This window comes from Polyodon spathula, chromosome 4 (assembly GCF_017654505.1).
Source record: "Polyodon spathula isolate WHYD16114869_AA chromosome 4, ASM1765450v1, whole genome shotgun sequence".
NCBI classification, from domain to species: domain Eukaryota; kingdom Metazoa; phylum Chordata; class Actinopteri; order Acipenseriformes; family Polyodontidae; genus Polyodon; species Polyodon spathula.
In genome coordinates this window covers 9,874,063-9,896,448 of record NC_054537.1, presented here as the reverse complement: position 1 = coordinate 9,896,448, position 22,386 = coordinate 9,874,063, and the positions used below count along the sequence as shown (strand labels likewise).

General features: G+C 37.0%; 1 protein-coding gene across 2 annotated transcripts; it reads left to right on the top strand.

Annotated features, from left to right (window-relative positions):
- The first annotated feature begins 1,969 nt into the window (after positions 1-1,969).
- LOC121314149 (signal transducing adapter molecule 1-like) lies at positions 1,970-21,829 on the top strand. 2 transcript variants are annotated; one of them, XM_041247139.1, is made up of 14 exons: positions 1,970-2,146; positions 9,076-9,160; positions 12,198-12,273; positions 13,657-13,752; positions 14,192-14,338; positions 14,767-14,857; positions 16,712-16,904; positions 18,571-18,665; positions 18,758-18,846; positions 19,204-19,291; positions 19,509-19,563; positions 19,957-20,110; positions 20,791-20,966; positions 21,144-21,829. In XM_041247139.1, exons 1-14 carry the CDS (start codon positions 2,107-2,109, stop codon positions 21,337-21,339), a joined length of 1,581 nt encoding a protein of 526 aa, XP_041103073.1. In that variant the 5' UTR covers positions 1,970-2,106; the 3' UTR covers positions 21,340-21,829. The 2 variants fall into 2 exon arrangements, with proteins under 2 accessions (XP_041103073.1, XP_041103074.1); XM_041247140.1 differs by lacking the exon at positions 13,657-13,752.
- The last annotated feature ends 557 nt before the right edge of the window (positions 21,830-22,386 follow it).

Below are 22,386 nucleotides of genomic sequence, written 5' to 3'. Positions count from 1 at the left end.
AGACGAATGAGAGGGCGCTAACGAAAGTCAGTGTCATCTACCACACGCTACAGCCCGCATCGAGAGGGCTCTATCGCTATTAGAAAACGATTTATTTCTTTATTTCCTCTTAAAAAAAACTTTAAAACCTATAGACCCTGAACTTCTGATATTTCGGAAAATAGTTCCTAACATAATTAGAATAGAAAAACGACATACATGTAGAGAAAATAATATTATTATTATTATTATTATTATTATTATTATTATTATTATTATTATTATTGTAAATATATGTATTTATTGGGGTCTTACTATTTCTTATTACAATTTATCCGAACATGTACAATTGTTGAACAGTCTGTTAAGTATTTAGTCGGGGTCAAAACTTGTTGTAGGCGGGGCGTCATTCAAGCAGGCAGGCAGGGGATTGGCTGGTGCGGAAAGAACTGAAACAGGGTTGGCTGTTTGACTGGCTGGTTTTGAGGGAGGGTGTTGTTTGGATCCAGCCGATAACAGAAGTGTGGGCCAATCGTGCCTTCCCTGTTGAAATGCTATCCAGTAGCTGCGAGTTGAGACGTCATTACAGCGTTAACAAGTATGTTTATGTAGCTTTTAATGTTATGAGATTAGCTTTAGATTAAAATGTTAAGGAAAAAGCCGGTATGTATGCGCGGATTGATTTAAAATGTAATTCACTGTTAAGCACTTCAAAGTTCAAGCGGGCATCTATGCAAAATAGAAACCCGCTAGATCTGGAAGCTGATTGGCTGTTCGCTGTCAATCGTTTTCTAAACTGAATTAATGTGTAAGTGGAGGCAGCTCACAATTGACTCGCCTATGTTGTCTGTTAAACCTGGTGAGTGAAATGTACTAATTAAAGTAATTTTAATGAGAAACGACTAAAAATAAAGTACTCTAAACAACAAATGAACTGCGCCTTTTTTTAAACTTAGACATTTCTTGCTAGTTTTAAAACCGTTACAATTCCGTTTTTATTGTTCAACCACCACACTCCCATCCTGCAGCTGTACCTCACATCACCCATAGTGTTCTCTTTGTAGTGTTTAAAAACCCTCAAGGACTCCCAAGTAATTACTGTTCTTACTCAGCTGAACAGTAGATGGCGCTTGGTTTTATACACTATCCAAAACGGGGCAACAGTAGAAAGTCACAGGCTTTGGTAGTTTTCTGTTGAGGAATCTGTATCATGTTGCTAATAATATAAGAACACGGTCCTAGTAGCAGGCGTTGGCTGAAGTTTAGCATCTGCAGGTTTGCAATCCCCCCCTGGTCTGTGAGTGGGTTGATTAGGTTAGTTTGTAATTCCTGTTACACTGTAGGTGAATTTGTGTCTCAGGGGGTTAGGTTTCATAAACTGGAATGCCAGGCTATTTGCAGCGGAGTGGGGTGCTGGGGAAGCCCCCTTACTTTATCATTTTGGACAATAATCAATCTGACATCAATTATTAAAATTGTATTTTGAATCAGTAAAAAAGAAAACAACAATATTGGTCAATTTAAAATGATCATTTGCGACTTAAATTAAGAACTTATAGATAACTGGACTGCACGTCATATGTTGATAATGCCAAATTCAGTTTTCATCACCCAGTGATCTTACATCCACATTTAACTTTGTATTTCTCCCTTTGAATTACATATTACTTTGTGTCTGTGGCTGCTCAGACAAATCATAGCCATACCGTCACCAGATCAATAGCCAGTGCTGGTTCTCTGCTGGACCGGCGATTGGCAGGTAATGTGCCCGGCCTGACCAGGTCGCCTGAAAAAAAAAAAAAAGGAAAGTAACTTGCTTAGTAACTTAGTGATCAGGACACATTCTATGTACTGTATATTAAACAAAAATCGAGTTAATTTGAAGCAAATATACATTATACATTACACGAGTTCTCCAATTATTCTCTTCTTCATGTTTATCCAGGCAGCAAAGCAGACGGCCGTTTCCCAGAATGCCTAGTTAGTGCTGGAGCGCCTTGACTCCCTGTTACGCAGCTGACTCAAATTGTTTATTTATTTAATTATTTGTTTTAAGCTCTAAACAGAGTCCAGTGAAAAGCAATATAAATAATATAACGTGTTCTTTTTTATTTTTTTATTTCTGCAATGCCTTTCTTTACAACGAATCAATTTGACCATGATGTTGGTAAGCTGCCCGCTGTCATGCTTGTGCTTTGTTTTCCCAGTCTGTTTGGTACTAGCTGTCTAATCCTGCCTTTGTCGTTTTTACTTGCTTTATACTATCAAAATCTCAGGTCTTGTATATTGTATTAGCAGCCTTATCGTAAAGCGTATAGCGTGCAGAGATTCATGGTGTATTTTGCATATATTAAATCGGTATGCTATTTCTAAACACATACTAGTATTTATCAATGACACTGTTAGACAGTTTTGTTCAAAGCAGGTTGTATAATAAAAACAATACAATATTTACAATATTTATGTATCTGAGACTATTGTTCGCGGAATTAATATGGCATCATCCGTTGATTCTTGTTTCAGAACTACAGTAGGTAATGTTTGATAATTGTGGCAATAAAGATTCCCTGTTATTAATGACGTGTCAATAGTATAGTGTCCAGAAGTTGTTGGCATAGAACACAGTTAATCACTGGAACTCATCCAGCAGCGGTGTTTGAATTTAACTGTGTTCATGGAAGCTAAGGGCTTTCAGACTAAGGTTAATACGCAGTACAGTAAAGGGAGTGTGTGTGCATATATATATATATATATATATATATATACACACACACACACACACACACAGCTCTGGAAAAAATTGAGACCACTGCAAAATTATCAGTTTCTCTGGTTTTACTATTTATAGGTATGTGTTTGGGTAAACTGAACATTTTTGTTTTATTCTATAAACTACTGACAACAATTCTCCCAAGTTCCAAATACAAATATTGTCATTTAGAGCATTTATTTGCAGAAAATGACAACTGGTCAGAATAACAAAAAAGATGCAGTGTTGTCAGACCTCGAATAATGCAAAGAAAATAAGTTCATATTCATTTTTAAACAACACAATACTAATGTTTTAACTTAGGAAGAGTTCAGAAATCAATATTTGGTGGAATAACCCTGATTTTCAAGCACAGCTTTCATGCGTCTTGGCATGCTCTCCACCAGTCTTTCACATTGATGTTGGGTGACTTTATGCCACTCCTGGCGCAAAAATTCAAGCAGCTTGGCTTTGATTGATGGCTTGTGACCATCCTTCTTCCTCTTGATCACATTCCAGAGGTATTCAATGGGGTTCAGGTTTGTAGATTGGGCTGGCCATGGCAGGGTCTTGATCTGGTGGTCCTCCATCCACAGCTTGATTGACCTGGCTGTGTGGCATGGATCATTGTCCTGCTTGATTTTTTCCAGAGATATATATATGCCAGCTGCCCAACGTTTCAATAGGTTGTACATATCTTTCTCAAGGGACCATATAATTAGTTAGTGAGTCTTTCCATGAAAATTTGTCGAGTTTCCATTACTGCTTGGTTGTCAATAAAACCACAAAATACAAACATACTAAATGTAGACCTAAAAATCCCCAAACATGTCATACAATAAAACCCCCAAAATCACTGCATCTACACTACTGGCATGCCGAAGACGTTGCAATGAGGACTGTTATTTTGTTTTAATGATGCCTTTGTCACTACCACAAAAAACTAAAAATAAAGGTAAACCACACGCAGGCTTGCCATTAGTCAGATATTCATGACTTATCAATGTGACTAACTATCCGTGTTCATGGAGTAGCCCTAGTGTAATACAATGCAAAGCTAAATCCCAATCATTTGTTAATTTTATATTTCTGTGCTTTGTTTTGCTGATTCAATCTTTATTAAATGAAAAATATCATTATATGAGCTACAGCAAGATGTACCAGTCAGATCTTTTGCTGCATAATCAGTTGCTGTAAAACTGTGGTCTTATTACTGACTGTTTACACACAAAAAGTATACACACGTAGAAATACGCATGAACACATACTGTGATTCTCTATCTATGTTTAAATAGGTATTGTACTTCAGATGATTTAAGACAAAGGTTTGTTATTTTAGAAGACTATCTAAATTCCCTTTTTAAGAAGTTCAAGTCAAATGGAAATTTATGTTCAAACTTATGTACAGTACAAATCTCTTCTTCCTCCTCTTCTGTTAATGTCACACTTTTCATGTTTTCCCAAAACAATATTTTCTTTGTGTTAGGTAAGAGCAACAGTGGGGAGAGGGAGGGTATTTTAGCGTTAAATGTAATGCTATAAAGTACTTTTTATTTTTATTTTTAACCTGGGAAAGGGAATTGACACTTGGGTATAGACGCGCTGATGTGGCACTGTCTACTGCGCATCACAAAAAAAAAAAAGCGAAGCGCTGGTGTGTCCAGGCCTTTAGGGTGCTAAAACGTATGGTGCAAACACAGATACACAATATAAAAATGTAGGCATTAATGAATGGGTTAACGCTGCATTTGCTTTCACTTTGAAACTTTTTACCCTACGCACTCACCAGCTGTATAGTTTGCTCATGGATCTGAGTGCCTCTTGTGGCGACACGTTCTGACAAGTGAGCTGCAACAGTATTACATTGAAAGTCTTAAATAGTGTATATAATCTACATTAATAACTTTTACCCTTTTCCAAGGTCCTACATAAGCTTCAATGTGATTTCTACAGTAAGTAATCGTACTTTAATACAAATTAAAGCTAGTTAGCCGTGTATTGCAGTGTTTTGTGGCAGACTGCAAGCACCAGCCAAACAGGGAAGCTGCTCCAGACTTCCTATAGCAGCTCATACTGATCTCCTAAGGAAGTGCTATGTTGGTTTGTGCTGATCTGTACTAATAAAAATGAATAAGAAATATCCAACACCATTTGTGTATATAAATGTAATTTGTAGACCAAAGTGATTTTCCGTTTCAACATTACTCTTTTCCATTTGAGAGGTCATTTCCATGTTTTTCCATTTCATATACCTTTTACTGGGCGGCACGGTGGCGTGGTGGTTAGCGCTGCTGCCTCACAGCTCCAGGGTCCTGGGTTTGATTCTGGCTTATGGGTTTGTCTGTGCAGTTTACATGTTCTCCCTGTGTTAGCATGGGTTTTCTCCAGGTACTCCGGTTTCCTCCCACAGTACCAAAGACATGCTGTTCAGGTTGATTGGTCACTCTAAATTGCCCTGTTTGTGTGTGTGTGTGGTGCCCAGCAGTGGACTGGCATCCCGTCCAGGGTGTAGTCCCGCCTTGCGCCCTGTGTCTGCAGGGTTAGGCTCCGGCTCACCGCGACCCTGTAAAAGGATTAAACGGTTAATGATGATGATGGATGGATATACCTATTACTAGCTTGAATGTACTGGACTTTTACATTCAAGCTACAGTGCCGTGGAAAAGTATTTGCCCTGTTTCTGATTTTCTGCATTTTTGCACATTTTCACATTGAATTTGGCCAGATCTTTTTGTGGTTTGTAGTAGTAGGGGGGGGGGGGGGGGGGGGGGGGTCTGAGAGAAAAAATGACATGATAACATTCAATATAAAAAATATGCAAAAATGCGGAAAATCAAATCAAACTTTCACGGTATTGTATGCTGTTCAAGTAAATGCCAGTACATTGTTTATCATTTGTGTTTATTTCAATCAAGCAACAGTTAACAGAATTGAGACAAATATAAAAAATGGACTTCTGAAAACTAAAGTTAAGTGTTTGAATTCGCAGTTCTCGTAAGCGCATTTTAAAAAATGTGTTATTTATGAATGCACTTGCGCATTCTCTGACTAATGAGAAACCACGCAATGGGAAGTATGTCAATCTTGGAAGACTAAAAATAAATGTAAGGACTGGTTGGTTCCATGAATGTTTTTTTTTTTTTTGTTTTGTTTTGTTTTTTTTTTAAATAAAATGCAAAAGAAAAAATGGAATAAATGAGAAATTTAAAACAAAATACAGCTTATGGCTTTGCCTTTTCTGTATTCTTACTACCAATTAATACTGAATTTCTCTTAATTTAGAAATTGCTTAACATTTTTTTTCTTCTGTGTCACTTGGTATTATGGTATCTATATAATATGATGTTGTTTTTGTGCCTGAAATATATATTTGTTTGTGTCTTGTTCTGTCTTTCACCACATTTTTTTCTGTGTAATAAATTGTAGCAAAACATTTTGCTTAAATATGTGGACTTTGCTTACTTTGAAATTCTAATATAAATGCATTATTTTGTAATTACTTTTTATAGACACAAGTAGCTTTTACTTGCTCTTTAAATCTGGATGCGAATAATTTTGGGAATTAATGTATGCAGCTGACGTTGACAAAATAATGATGTGCAGATTTAGCAACTCTCTGCTGGAAAGGGAGTTGAAAGATACCATCGTTAAGCATTAGCTGTTAAATTCCTTTTTGGGGATAATATGGCTTGTTTGCTTATATTTTTTATTGGTATGCTAAACTTTGCACTGGAGCAAATGCCGTTTTGCTTTTGAATGGATTTGAATGAATGAATCTGTTTTGCTTCAAATCTCCTTTTTCAATTGTCGCTCTCTGACTAACAAATCTCTGCTTCTCAGTGAACTTATAACCGATAGCGATCTCGTTCTTCTGTATCCAGCTTAAACCTGGCACTATGTAAATGATAGTCTCGTGTTGCATCTAGCCACCCCAAAGAGCTATTCCCTCTTTGACAAACCTCGCCTCACTGGCGGGAGCACTGCTGTTATTGCAAATTCTGTGCTCGCTTCCTCGGTTCTTTCTTTGCCTGCCTTTTCTTCATTTGAGCATCTCACCTCTATGTGTGGTTGCTGCTAATACATTCTAACAACCTGTCACCGTTATGAGTAATTAGAGGTTGAGTATTCAGGTATTCAAAACTTTTATTCTTGGTATATTCAAATATCTTATTTGAAATTCCCATCCCTAGTCTTTAGGAGGTAAACACCCATTAGGTAATAGTTACATTTCGAACTTGAAAGGGAACATCGGGCAGCAATTCCAGGGAACTGGATGTAGCTGGTGTGTGTGTGATTTAGTTTACTTTTACTGAAATAAATATTCTGAAAATCTATTATGTGTTCCTGTGGCAAAGTGGCAAGTAAGGGGAACAGGTGTAGCGGTGATGCGGTGCCAGAGTGATAATCAGACAACAGTGATTCGGTGAATAAGTGTTTGTTGTGTCTTTTTCCAGGTCTGGTGACCGTCAAATAATAAATCCCAAGTAAACCGTTTGTCAACTGAGGCAGTTTTAAATTTCAGACGTAAACATACACCTGGCGGCCAAAACGTAACCATTTTGACATATTTGTATTCCATTGTTACTGGGCAGTAACTACCATGTTTGGAGTTTGTTGGTGAAACGGTGTCCAATAGCAGCAGTTTGCTGTTAAGGGCGAGTTTCGATAAGATTTGTGGCAGCCATTTTTATATTAAAATGTATTGCAGAAACTTCTGCTTCGCAAACTTGATGCAAATTTGTATGCTGATAATATATGCCAATTGTCAGATCCATCGCTTCATCGGTTTCCAAGAAGAAGATTTCGAAAGGTTTCTAAAGAATGTGTCAAACAGCCATTTTCTTTTCGGTCAACACAATTTTTTAAAAGTCAGTTGCATTGATACAGTATCAGGGAAGATGTTGTGAAGTTTGGAGTTAGTAAAGTAAATCGTTTGTCAACTGACGCAGGTTTAAATTTCAAATGTAAACGTATGTGGAGGCCATATTGTTTTATAAAACACCACCATTTGCACATATTTGTATCCCATTGTTACTGGGACGATAACTACCAAGTTTGGAGTTTGTTGGACAAACGGTTTTCAAACAGCAGCAGTTTGTTTTTAGGGGCACGTTTCGATAAGATTTGTGGAAGCCATTTTGACATTAAAATTTATCACAGCAACTTCTGCTTCGATGATATATGCCAAGCTTCGCATCAGTCGCTTCACTGGTTCCCAAGAAGATTTTGAAAGGTTTTATCGAAAAATGCGTCACGGCGCCAATTGCAAGGACGCAGTAGCAACATTTTTTCAGCATCAGACAGCCAAAGCATCGAGCTTGTTAGCTGCCAAGTCAGAACTTGATCAGTCACACAGCTTTGAAGCAGCAGCAGTTTAAAGTTTTGAGAAGAAAAAAAAAAAAAAAAAAAAAAAAAAAAAATAAAAATAAAAATAAAACTCTTAACAATAACAATAGGTTTATAGCCTAATAAATAATAGTCCTTCTCAGAGCATTGTCGCTTGGCACTGGTAGCCTTCTCCCAAGTCGGCGCCAATCTTGCTGGTGATACCAGCGAGTCCTGGAAAGATTGTGAATGGCATTTCTGACATGAACACATCAGAACAGTTCGATCCCATATCTGGGCATCCATAGGTGCATCTTGTGGCTTGTTCGCTGCAGTCACAGCACACAAACACCTGCTGTCTTGCGAATTATTACTGTGAGACTGGACGTGATGTAAACCTAATGTTGAATTCCCAACAAAAAAAACTGTTTTATCAGAAAGTCTGGCAAACTGACTGCAAACAACATAGAGAATTGTTTATATTTTCACTGTCATATAAAGCCAGATGAAGTCTCCACTAAATGGTCTTTTTTTCAGAATTTCTTGATCATTGTTGATTTCAGCACTTTCCTTTTGGCTTATTGTTTGCTTAGTTGTAGAAGATCGAAGCTGTAAAAGATTTGCCATGTCCAGGGAATCAGTCTCAATAGAATTTACGTAATCTCAGATTTTGACTGTACAACAAATATGGTGTGCGGTGGGAAACTTTGGATTAGTTCAGTTACACTGTTATGGGAGGTGGGGCATAGTTATGTTTTAAAATCTTGGTTTGTAAATTTTTTTTTTTCAGTTTATTGACACTCATCTATTTTCCTAGATTCATGAAACAGAAGCCATGTGCACTATACCATAATACTAGTTAAATGTAACCGGCCCCGTCGGGCCTGTGGTGCTTCATAACTAGAGGCCAAACTCTACTGGCCCCGGGCTGCCGGGTCATGGTTAATGTCCAACTCTGTTTGTTTGTCCAACTCCTGTCTGTCTGGTTTGCACCTATTTACTGTAACTTTTTTATTCAACAGAGAGAGCAACCAGTGAGATGAACACAGCTGAAGACTGGGGACTTATACTGGATATCTGTGACAAAGTAGGGCAGTCTCGCACAGGGTGAGTGAGTTAAGTAGAGTGTAATGTATAAATTGTGCAGTTTATTTCAGATATGTGGGACAGCACCATACATATATATATTTTTTAATAAATTGTAAAGCAGCTTCAAATATTCTGTATTCCATTTTACACCTATGTAAGTTGAGTACATTTCTCATTATTTAGGTTTCATAACACTGATATGAATAAAGTATTTTATTGTTCACTCAGCTATTTATCCCGCTTGAGTAGAGATGCAGTAGGAGTTATTCTCAAGGGTCCTGACCACTGTAGTCATATGTATTGAGATCATGCTTGGCTTGACAATCTTTCCTGTTTTCAATATCTACAGTATCTTATTTTTAGCATTCTACATTATCTTTATCTTTACATCCATTGTAAGTCTTACAGATCTTTCTTTTCCACAGATGTAAGTGACATTTTCTTTCTAGTTGCCATCTTATGTATAGATGCTACAGGCTACTTTTAATATCTTTGTCAGGGAGCACTGTACTTTCTGTTGCTGGAAGCTGCTACAAATGTACATATGGAACCACATGTCCCCATATGAGAAGGATGGGATAACTAACACTGTCTAACACAATGTATAAGGTGGCAGTGCTAGGTACAGTGAACCCCCCTGTAGTCCCAAACCAGGAGCTCAAAAGAGCGCTACAGCATTTTCTAAAATTAGATCTTCCAGATATACAAGGTACAGATTTTAAATCTAAGACACAGCCAAATATAGACCAATGCATTGAAACTTGAACCACAGAGATTACTGTATTCCTTTTAAGATAGATTACAGTATATATTTTATATTGCTTTAATTCATAGATTTGTCTTCATATACACATGGCATGACTGATTTCGGTCTAGGTTTGTCATCATTTTACAGAAGTTTATTTTATTATTGCAGTATAGACTAAAATACAAATTCCTGTTGCTAGAGATTCAGCTTCATGGTTTTAATTTATATTACCAATCATTTCAGCAAACATGCAGTTAATGTTTATAACATTAACATTATCTAATCTTCTGGTAATCAAATATAATTTCTGTCTACAAAGTGTTCCATGTGCTGTTTATAAAACCCTAGTGTGTTTCATACTAAAGTTCCCAACAATAAATCTAAATGTCTCTATTACATATATATTATATATATATATATATATATATATATATATATATATATATATATATATATATATACAGTGGCTTGCGAAAGTATTGACCCCCCTTGGCATTTTTCCTATTTTGTTGCCTTACAACCTGGAATTAAAATGGATTTTTTGGGGGGTTTGTATCATTTGATTTACACAACATGCCTACCACTTTAAAGATGCAAAATATTTTTTATTGTGAAACAAGCAAGAAATAAGACAAAAAAACAGAAAACTTGAGCGTGCACAAATATTAACCCCCCTCCCCCCCCATAGTCAATACTTTGTAGAGCCACCTTTTGCAGCTATTACAGCTGCAAGTCTTTTGGGGTATGTATCTATAAGCTTGGCACATCTAGCCACTGGGATTTTTGCCCATTCTTCAAGGCAAAACTGCTCCAGCTCCTTCAAGTTGGATGGGTTCCGGTGGTGTACAGCAATCTTTAAGTCATACCACAGATTCTCAATTGGATTGAGGTCTGGGCTTTGACTAGGCCATTCCAAGACATCTAAATGTTTCCCCTTCAACCACTCGAGTGTTGCTTTAGCAGTATGCTTAGGGTCATTGTCCTGCTGGAAGGTGAACCTCCATCCCAGTCAAATCTCTGGAAGACTGAAACAGGTTTCCCTCAAGAATTTCCCTGTATTTAGCACCATCCATCATTCCTTCAATTCTGACCAGTTTCCCAGTCCCTGCCGATGAAAAACATCCCCACAGCATGATGCTGCCACCACCATGCTTCACTGTGGGGATGGTGTTCTCGGGGTGATGAGAGGTGTTGGGTTTGCGCCAGACATAGCGTTTTCCTTGATGGCCAAAAAGCTCAATTTTAGTCTCATCTGACCAGAGTACCTTCTTCCATATGTTTGGGGAGTCTCCCACGTGCCTTTTGGCGAACACCAAACGTGTTTCCTTATTTTTTATTTTAAGCAATGGCGTTTTTCTGGTCACTCTTCCGTAAAGCCCAGCTCTGTGGAGTGTACGGCTTAAAGTGGTCCTATGGACAGATACTCCAATCTCCGCTGTGGAGCTTTGCAGCTCCTTCAGGGTTATCTTTGGTCTCTTTGTTGCCTCTCTGATTAATGCCCTCCTTGCCTGGTCCGTGAGTTTTGGTGGGCGGCCCTCTCTTGCCAGGTTTGTTGTGGTGCCATATTCTTTCCATTTTTTAATAATGGCTTTAATGGTGCTCCGTGGGATGTTCGAAGTTTCGGATATTTTTTTATAACCCAACTCTGATCTGTACTTCTCCACAACTTTGTCCCTAACCTGTTTGGAGAGCTCCTTGGTCTTCATGGTGCCGCTTGCTTGGTGGTGCCCCTTGCTTAGTGGTGTTGCAGACTCTGGGGCCTTTCAGAACAGGTGTATATATACTGAGATCATGTGACAGATCATGTGACACTTAGATTGCACACAGGTGGACTTTATTAACTAATTATGTGACTTCTGAAGGTAATTGGTTGCACCAGATCTTATTTAGAGGCTTAATAGCAAAGGGGGTGAATACATATGCACGCACCACTTTTCCGTTATTTATTTTTTAGAATTTTTTTAAACAAGTTATTTTTTTCATTTCACTTCACCAATTTGGACTATTTTGTGTATGTCCATACATGAAATCCAAATAAAAATCAATTTTTATTCCAGGTTGTAAGGCAACAAAATAGGAAAAATGCCAAGGGGGGGGTCAATACTTTTGCAAGCCACTGTGTGTGTGTGTGTGTGTGTGTGTGTGTGTGTGTGTGTGTGTGTGTATATATATATATATATATATATATATATATATTTATATAACATTGTTTTATTTAACATTGAAAATATAATTTTAATGTTGTTTTCAGTATAAGTTAGTATTTCATAAATGTAATTATTAATCTTGCATCTTTATTTCCGTTAGGCCTAAAGAAAGCCTAAGGTCCATTATGAGACGTGTGAACCACAAAGATCCTCACATAGCTATGCAAGCACTGACAGTAAGTCATTCCTAAGATAATCAAGCCATTACATCTAAGCGCTTGCTTTTGCATCTATCATTAATGACGCCCTGCAACAATATAAGGCACACATACTGAAGCCTGGAATGGTTTCTTTCGTTTGTATATTTCTTTGTAAAGGTGATTTTTGTGTAATGCAAGGTTATGCTGACCACAATGGCCTACCTGACAATGGAAGCTGTACACTACATTGTACTAGGGTACTAAAAGACATTGATCAGATGAATCTAGCATTATAAAAGTTAAGTATAGAAGCATCTTTTTCAAAATGGCCTAGCAGACAGAATTATGTAAGTTACTTTAGTGGCTGCCTCATTGTTTTACCTGTTGTTTTCTACCCTAATTCAAATGCCCAATTAAAGTGTTCCCTCACCACTGCAACCCACTTACCCATCATTAATGGATGTTACCAAGCTACTGAAACCTGGAGGAAAGGAACAGCTCTGGAAGTTACTGCATGGCCTTGCTGATCATTTGAAATGTAGCATTCACAGTTATTTTCCTCCCTAGCCCAGCAAAGGAGTCATTTGACACCAAATATAGGTACCGCCTCCCTGTCTCGACTTCTTTTGATTTAGCTTGTTGGAAGTCCTATAAAATCCCAAAACATTACAGAAACTCATCTGAAATATTGGCCAATAATTGTGTGACAAAAGAAAACCAGCACTGAAGTGGAACATGTTTAAGAGATCAGATCTTGAAACTGTTCTTCAACTCGTTATACACACATGCGCGCACACACACACACACACACAACTGTCTACATTTTTAACTGTTGCAGTGAAGTAATTTATAATGAACTTGTGAGCAGCCCTGAGCCTCTGTTCTCACCTCCCAAATGGTTTTAGTATCTGGTTACTATAGTATAGGCCCTTGAAGTGGACATCCGGCCAGAAATAGCATCCCTTCAGCACTGAGCTAAAAGGATATTAGATTTGTATAATGTATCCTTCTCCCTAAATGTGGCTCATATTGTGTACACTCAGATGCGATGTTTAGCCATATATATTAAATTAAAATATTTCAAGTTTTGACTTCTCTTTTCTTTCTCTTAGAGATACTTTTAAATACAATCCAGCGACACTCACACACTGTTAGAGATGTTGGTTGTCATTAAGATATTCAGATCAATTAGATCTGACTATCTTTTATCCCCTACCAGTGTGATAATCTTTTCAGTCCAAAGAGAAATATTCCAGCAGTCCATGTTATCATGTTTTAGTTGTTACTGTTACTCTAATATAGGATTTATTCCTATATTAGAGAGTATGCTGTGGCTTCTACAGCTTTCTCACTATGGCATTTATTTGAAAACACAATCAAGATTGTTCAGATGTCTGAAGTTAAATCTTTTCTTTTAAGCTTCTAGGAGCATGTGTATCAAACTGTGGCAAAATCTTTCATCTAGAAGTTTGTTCGAGAGATTTTGCAAGTGAAGTTAGCAATGTTTTAAATAAGGTAGGTGAGTCAGTTTTTTAATATGGGTAAGAATTCAGTACAGAATGCTATTTTTCATCATGAATTCAGTTATGAAGCAATTCAACAAAGTTTTCTGATTTACAGACTTTATATAAACTCTTCTAGACAACATGTTCAGCTGCCATTGTCCCTCGCCTCCAACCAAATGTGTCTCCCTTTGTGCAAGCATTAAACTGTTTAATTTCCTGAAATAACACATCTATTGTTATACACACCTGTATTCGTTTTCTTCATAGTGTACTGTATTAAAGCAACATCTTTTTCTACATACTGAAATATTACAGGCTATAGTTAGTTAGGATCTGCTCTTCCAAATTAGATACAAAATAGAAGTCCTTTATGAAAGGGACAATGCACTGAGCTGTGCAATAGAGAATACTTGTGAGTGTTAAAACAACTATATTCTTTCTACTTTCAGGGTCATCCGAGGGTCTGTGAAAAATTAAAAGCCCTAATGGTAGAATGGGCAGAAGACTTCAAGAATGACCCACAGCTTAGTCTGATATCAGCAATGATAAAAAACCTAAAGGAGCAAGGAGTAGCATTTCCAACAGCAGGCTCTCAGGTGTGTATACACCGCATATAGAACCACTTTGCTTTCTAAAAACTCAATTATAACAAAGGTTACATTTTACAAGGGGTTTGTTAATTGACCATTTTCACATCGCCTGAAATCATGACTTAGTCATACTGCTTGTGTAATTGGAGTATCCTTTTGCAGTACTTAAATCGCATTTAATTTACTACAGCATATTACTGCGATTTCGTGGCAGATTAAAACATAAATATGAAAAAGTACTTATTGTGTATTACCAGTTGCTTGCTGTTATGTATTCGTAATACTCTCCGGGAATGGTATCTGCATCTCCCTGTTGTTTAAGAAAAACAGAAAGAATGTATCAAGAGTAAGATGCTGAAATCTGTATTTTCAGTGTAGTTAATTTTAAGCACTGATAGTTTATTTTGAAATACTTTTTCTTTTATCTGAGTTAGGAGGCAGACCAGGCAAAAGCAAGCCCTGCTTTAGTAGCTAAGGACCCCACAACAGCAGCAACTAAAAAGGAAGAGGAGGACCTGGCAAAAGGCAAGTTGAATTGTTGCAGCTATTGAAAGATCAGTTCCAGATTGACCTGGACTCCAAAGTAATGTGTGAGACACCACCAACCAAATCAAAAACACAAATGTGGGTGAATTAGTTTTTATATGTGTTTTGTTTTTTTGACTACACCTTTTAATCTTAGTGATATGAAATTCCATTTTTAAAAATAGACCTGTATTGCTGTAATAAAAGTAAAATAGATAAAACAACACTTAATGTTTATTATTATTATTATTATTATTATTGATGATGATTTATAATTTAAAAAAAAACGCATAAACAAACAGTCTCGCTACACCGTGTAACAATTTTTTTTTTTTTTTTTTTTTTTTTTTTTGTTCCTGGGTAGTAAGTGTTATTTCCTAATTGCTTATGCCTCAAAAGTATAGAAAATGGCTATTATTCCCCACAAACTTTGCTTTTGTGACCAGGACAGTGATATTTTGAAATTTACCTATTTTCCAGAACATTCCAGATAGATTCAGTGCTGACTAAACTTGGAGTAACTTCTAGAACTTTCCAGTAATATAAATAGTAGTATAAATACAGGGGCCTTAAGCCCACCAGTTCAGTTTAGTTCCAGCTGCCTAAGTGGATACATATCTGCATTTTTCTGAGATGGCATCAAGAGGCTGCAATGGTGGCATTCCTGATGGGTCTCCAAGGTGGCTTTACCAAGTTTCCCTGCTATCTTTGCCTTTGGGACAGCAGGGACACCAAGGCACACTACCACAGGCGGGACTGGCCACAACGGACCAAGTTCTCTGTGGGGAGGAACAACATCAAGTGGGAGCCACTGGTGGACCCCCGGAAGGTGCTGATGCCACCATTGCACATCAAATTGGGCCTTATGAAACAATTTGTCAGAGCTCTAGATAAGGAGTCGGCAGCCTTCAAGTACCTTCAAGACTTCTTCCCTAAGCTGTCTGAGGCAAAGGTCAAAGCCGGTGTCTTCGTCGGGCCACAGATAAAGAAGATCCAGGAGTGCAATGAATTCCCCAAGAAGCTCACTAGTAAGGAGAAATCGGCTTGGAACAGCTTTGTCGCAGTGGTTCGGGGCTTCCTGGGCAATCGCAAGGCCGAAAACTATGTGGAGCTGGTTGAGACTCTGGTGAAGAACTACGGCACAATGGGCTGTAGGATGTCCCTCAAAGTCCATATCCTTGATGCTCATCTTGATAAGTTCAAGGAGAACATGGGAGCGTACTCGGAGGAGCAAGGCGAGCGCTTCTACCAGGATATACTGGACTTTGAACGCCACTACCAAGGACAGTATAACGAGAACATGATGGGAGACTACATTTGGGGGCTGATTCGTGAAAGTGATTTACAGTATAATCGTAAATCTTGAAAAACTACTCACTTCTAAATCTTTTGTAGTCATTTTTGTATTACTTTAGTATAAACACATGTTAATTTGGATTCATATGTTGTTTTTTTCTGACTTTATGTGAACGAAAGACACACATTCGCCCGTTTTCTCATTGGAAATAGGTAAATTTCAAAATATCACTGTCCTGATCACAAAAGCAAAGTTTGTGGGGAATAATAGCCATTTTCTGTACTTTTGAGGCATAAGCAATTAGGAAATAACACTACCCAGGAACAAAAATTGTGTTACATAGTGCTATCATGTGCTGTCTTTTTTTTTTTTGGTCTGGTCAAGGTTTTCCTCCAACACTAATGCTTTTTCAAAAGGCCTACACTATATGTAAACAATTGTAAACCCAGTGTGAGAGAATCATATTCTTGGGTTCGTACTGCTCCTGCATGCATAGATAGATAGATAGATCAGTATCTATATGCCAGTGATGTGGTGTAACCTTTCTTTATATCCAGCTATCGAGTTATCGTTAAAAGAACAAAGGCCACAGCAGCAGGGCCTCATCAGCCTGTATCCTAGTGCATCAAGCCTTGCAACAAACACAAAATCAGAGGGCAGAAAAGTGCGAGCGATTTATGACTTTGAAGCTGCTGAGGACAATGAACTGACATTTAAAGCGGGGGAAATCATCACAATTCTTGACAACAGGTAAATCGGAAGAGCATGTTGATCTGATCATATTCCAGCTGCTGTCCTGTGAGAGCATACACATGAAATTATTTAGTTCTTTCTCTAAAGAAGTCTTATTTTATCACAGTTCAGTATGTCCCCTGAAGAAAGGCCAGCAGAACATATCAACTAGATTCTTATGATTCACGTGTCAACTAGATTCTTATGATTCACATGTATCAACTGGGAGCAAAACTTTATAGTTTTTTTTTTTTTTTTTAAAGAAGGGTTTGTAAAGCAAATGGTCTGCATTTGTCTGCTTTAGCACAGTATTTTGAAAAACAATGCTAAATGTTTACAATCCCTGTGATTTTGTTTCAACTATACATCCTAATAGTAAAACCAGGACCTAATCTGTTACCAACCGTTAATTGTAATGTACCACATATTGTATTAATCTCTGTAACTTTAAACATGTAGGCAGAGCCCTTTTCCCCATCTAACAAGTTAAATACAAAACGAGGGCAGTAATCTGCAAAACTAGTTCAGGATCAGTTGTCTTACAATTAACGAATAGTCTAATATCTAAGGTTTTCATTAATACAAATTGCAGTTATGCCCTTGCTTAATCAGTTGTTATCACCTGCATGGATGCATATTGTACATGTATACCGTACAGCACACAGTGTACATATTCAGAAAAGGCACTGGAGTTCTAAATGTTTTCTAAGGCAAAAAAACCCGATCGTTTATTGCATTTATATAGTGCATTTTATACAAAAGTATTGCAAAGCACTGTACAGTGCAGTGCAGAAAAAAGAACAAACCACAATACATTTATCTAGCATGTCACACATATAACTGCCACAGTCAGCCCATTTAAATAACAGTATACACATTACACAAAAGCAGCAATTTTAAAGTTACATTAAAACCCACTAAGATGATAAAGCCATTTTACAGAGGTGTAAACTGTAACGGTTCAAGCTTCCCTGACCAAACCAAGACAGAGCATTACATAATTTCGGAGCTCTACAAGAAAAAGCCCTCCCTCCCATGATGCTTTTGTTGACCCTTGGAATAACCAGCAGCCCCGCATCTTGTGATCTCAGAGTATGGTTTGGAAGATACAGGGTCAGTAACTCCTGCAAGTAACTAGGTGTGAATCCATTTAGGGCTTTATAGGTGTACAGCAAAATCTTAAAATCTATTCTATACTGCACAGGGATTTGGTGTAATGAGGCCAAAAGTAATTTGTTCACGTTTCCTGATTTTAGTCAGAATTCTAGTAGCAGTATTCTGAACAAGCTACAAGCAGGATACCACATGTTTTGGGACAGCAGAAAATAGTGCTTTGCAATAATCAGTTCTAGAGGATCAGTGTTGAATATCAATAATTGTCAACCTTTGTGTGGTAGTTTTATCTGTAAATACTTAAGAGATGAAAGCGAGTTGTACTTTACGACGAAGAGGGGCACAGGTACATTCTAGGAGCAATACAGGTACAAACTAGTGATGATAAAATCACAGCTTAAATATAGTTAAAACATGTGTAAAGAAATGGCATACTGATCATTTATTTTATTATAACCGTATTGAACTTTGAGAATGTAGACAGTCCAAAATATTATAATATAATATAATTTCCATTTGTTTAATTTGTCTCCGCTATGGATCTCACAATAACTTTGCATTTGTCCAACAGTGACCCAAACTGGTGGAAGGGTGAAACATATCAAGCAATCGGTTTATTTCCTTCAAACTTCGTGACCGCAGACCTTACTGCAGAGCCTGACATGAGTAAGTAATGTCTCTTTTGATAAGTTGCATCTATCTGTCTCATACAGTATATTGTGAATTCAAAGTGATTTTATTACCATTTTGTTTTGTAGTCAAAACAGAGAAGAAAACGGTGCAGTTTAGTGATGAAATCCAAATAGAGACATTGGAACCTGAACCAGAGCCAGTGTATATTGATGAAGTAAGTATCCATGTTACAGTTCTGGTGAGTTGCAGTAGCTTTCCTAGAAGAGTGTGCGGATGTATGATGTTTTTTAAAAGATGGTCCCGTCCAGTTTTTGTAATCCTACAATGGTTTAATGTTTCTAAATTGTGTCCTAGCTAATGGAATTCGTCCAGCCCTTGCTTATTCAAGGCTGATTTACTGTAATGTGCCAATCGATTCTTTTAGCCATATATTTATGAATTAATTGACTGTAAAAACGATATAGCTGCACCATGAACAGTGTGCATCATAAAAAGAAACACACATTGGAAAATGTCACAATTTTACTTGAAACGTTTTGATTTTAATGTCTTAATATTTTGGCTTATTTAGGATAAAATAGACCTGTTGCAACAAATGTTACAAAGTGCCGACCCTACGGATGGTCAGCCAGAATCCCCCGAACTACTGCATCTTGAGGGTAGGCTGATCCGCTGTCCTTCTTTATATTGCATTTATTTATTTATAATAAGCAAGCTCTTGATACATCGACCATTGGGGTTTTCTTTTAAGATGCTGTTTTTAATATTTACTTTAATTCATTCAAGATTTATATATATATATATATATATATATATATATATATATATATATATATATATATATATATATATATATATATATATATATGCTTGTAGGTGCCTGCCATCAAATGGAACCTATGATTGATCAGAAGCTTGAAGACATTGATAGGTATATTTTTTCTTTGCAGTTATTTTCCCCTCATTAGAATAGCTTGCTATTTCAGCATATTCTGTACTGTACAAGCAGAGCTTTTCCATGATTCTGAATTTCAAGTAGTCACAAATAAAAATGGAACATTACTATGTGCAAAAAACTATGATTTACAGTGACTTTGCATGTTGTATTTATAAACAGTAAATACCTTTCTGAAATTAGAATTTTTTTAAAATGCTGCTGCTGACATCTGAAAAATACATGGACAGAACCACTTGCATGGGGCCTCCTGTATGGCAAGAATGATCTGACTGCAGTGAGGGACTGACTAAGAACTCCCACTAAATGTCTTTGTAAGCTGTGGTCGCCTGGGGCTTCAATAAACCCAATAAATAATATTGCTTTCAGGAAACACTCTGAACTGTCAGAACTGAACGTAAAGGTGATGGAGGCCCTTTCACTATATGCAAAACTAATGAATGAAGACCCTGTGTGTGCCATGTATGCTAAGCTGCAAAGCCAGCAATATTATATGCAACAGCCTGCTTCAGCCATTTCACAGGTATGACACATAACTATGCCAGTTCATTCTGTTGTTAATAAAATAGTTAACATTATTTTTATTATTGTTTTTCCATGACAAACATCACCAGCAAAATGAATGACAATGGTTATATTAGAACAAATAATTTAAAGAATAGTGTAGGAAGTGCATTATTTAGTTTTCTTATTTGAATTTTACAGACTTAACCAGTGTCGTTGTTTAGAAACACTAATTGTGAATTATGATAGAACGCCACAGATAACATTAAGCTTTTAACATTCCGAGATGCAGAGCTGTTCGTGTAGTGCCACTGGGCTCCCCCTTGTGGTAACATCACAATGTACAAGCGCACTAAAATATGAACAATTGAAACACTTTACTTTCTTTTTAAATGTAAAATGTTCGTATTAAACTGGGGTAGTTTGGAAGTCTAGTCCGTGGATATGTTTTACATCTATATTAAATGCTATAACCCGATTGATCAAGGAATAATCAATTTTATAACAGGTGAATGTTTCGCAAGAAAAATAACTAAATTACAGAAACGTGTTTAAATTTTGTATGTTTTTGTCATTGTCTGTCTGTATCGTAACCACACTGGCCATTAGTAACAGCAAAAAGATTGCGCTGCTCTGGTGTGAATGTTTTGCATGTATTTAGAAGTCCTTTTTGATCTTTTACAATGGTTTCACCACTAGGTTTACCCTGGACAAGCACAAAGCAGTGCATATGTAGTAAATGGTGGTGCTCAAATGGGACCAGTACAGGGCTACAGTGTTCCACAAGAACAGCAGCCGTCCTTGAACCAAGGAGCACTTCCACCAAACTCAGGAGCTACCCTGACCAGCCAGCCAGATCAAAGCACCTACACAAAGTAATTAAACTAACTTTAAATACAAAAGTTTTGGCGATAAGGCTTTTTGTTGAAAGCAAATTAGGGTATTCTAAAACCACCTGGCTTTTTATCCAAATCTGAGGTAGTTTATAAGTGGAAATGTTTGAACTAACATAAAAACTGATTTGAGTCTTTTGTCTCCCCCCCACCCTGCAGCACTATGGTAAATTCAGTACCAGGAAGCACATATATGAACCAGCCTCCTGTCTACAGCCCATCTGCTCATGCTGCTGCTAGTGCTGACATGTCTGCATACCCAAATATGCCAAACTACACTGTTGCCTCTACAAGCCTTCCCCAGCAAGCAGACAGTCAACAGCAATCTCATTACTCTCAAAAGGCACTGCTATAGGACCTCAGGCTTTGAGCATTCCTTATCTAGATCAGCCTCTGCTAGGCATCCTACTGTAGACCTTACTTTTAATTTACAGCAGCCATGCTTTGGCCCTCCGTTCTCTATACATTGGGACAAAGAGTTAACAACAACTCTACCACATCACAATATCACTATGACTGCTTTATTTTTTAAAGGATTTTTTATTTTATTTTATTTATTTTTTTTGCAGAGAGCGATTATTTTGTTCTCTGTAAAATTGTTATTATCATTACTATTTATGCTGGGTGCAGCTGGCTAAACTGTGAAAGTTTTAAACATTGTGTTGCAAATATTGTACATATATTGGGGATGCGATTTTCATTAGGAGTCAGTTTGGCTTGCCATAGTGATCATGTTAGCACCTCTAACTCGGTGTTAAATTAATTTGCATCATAAATGTATAAAGAGCTAGGTATTATGTTTTTGTAGTGTATTTTAATGTGTGTGTGTGTGTGTGTGTGTGTGTGTGTATATATATATATATATATATATATATATATATATATTATATTATATATATATATATATATATATATGCATATGCATATGCTGCGGTATAAACAGTGCTTTATTTGTGTCTACATAATCCAGTTGTTATTTTAAACTATGCCGTATTTTATGTATAATCTTCCTTGTGAAACTGGATGTTTATCATAACACTACAGGAAGACCCATGCTTTAATGTAGAAACTTGAGTAAATCCTAAAATTAAATATCTAAATTGTAATGAGCACTAATATAGAATTATCTTGTCATTGAAGTAAGGCTGAGATATAAGTTTAAATATTTAGTTTTGTGTTTTTAAATGTCTGTCTTCAGTCCAGGAAGTTATTGTACATTGTGTTCAGCCGTTTGTCTTTTCTTTTAAAGCGCGCTTTAAGTCGGCCTTTGCTGTGTAGTTGTAAAACTAGACTTCCAGATTAGCAAGGGAATCATTATACCATCCATAATACTGTACTCATCCATCAGACGGTTAAAACAACAAAAGGAAAGATGCTTTGAAGGGAACTGACAAAAGGGAAA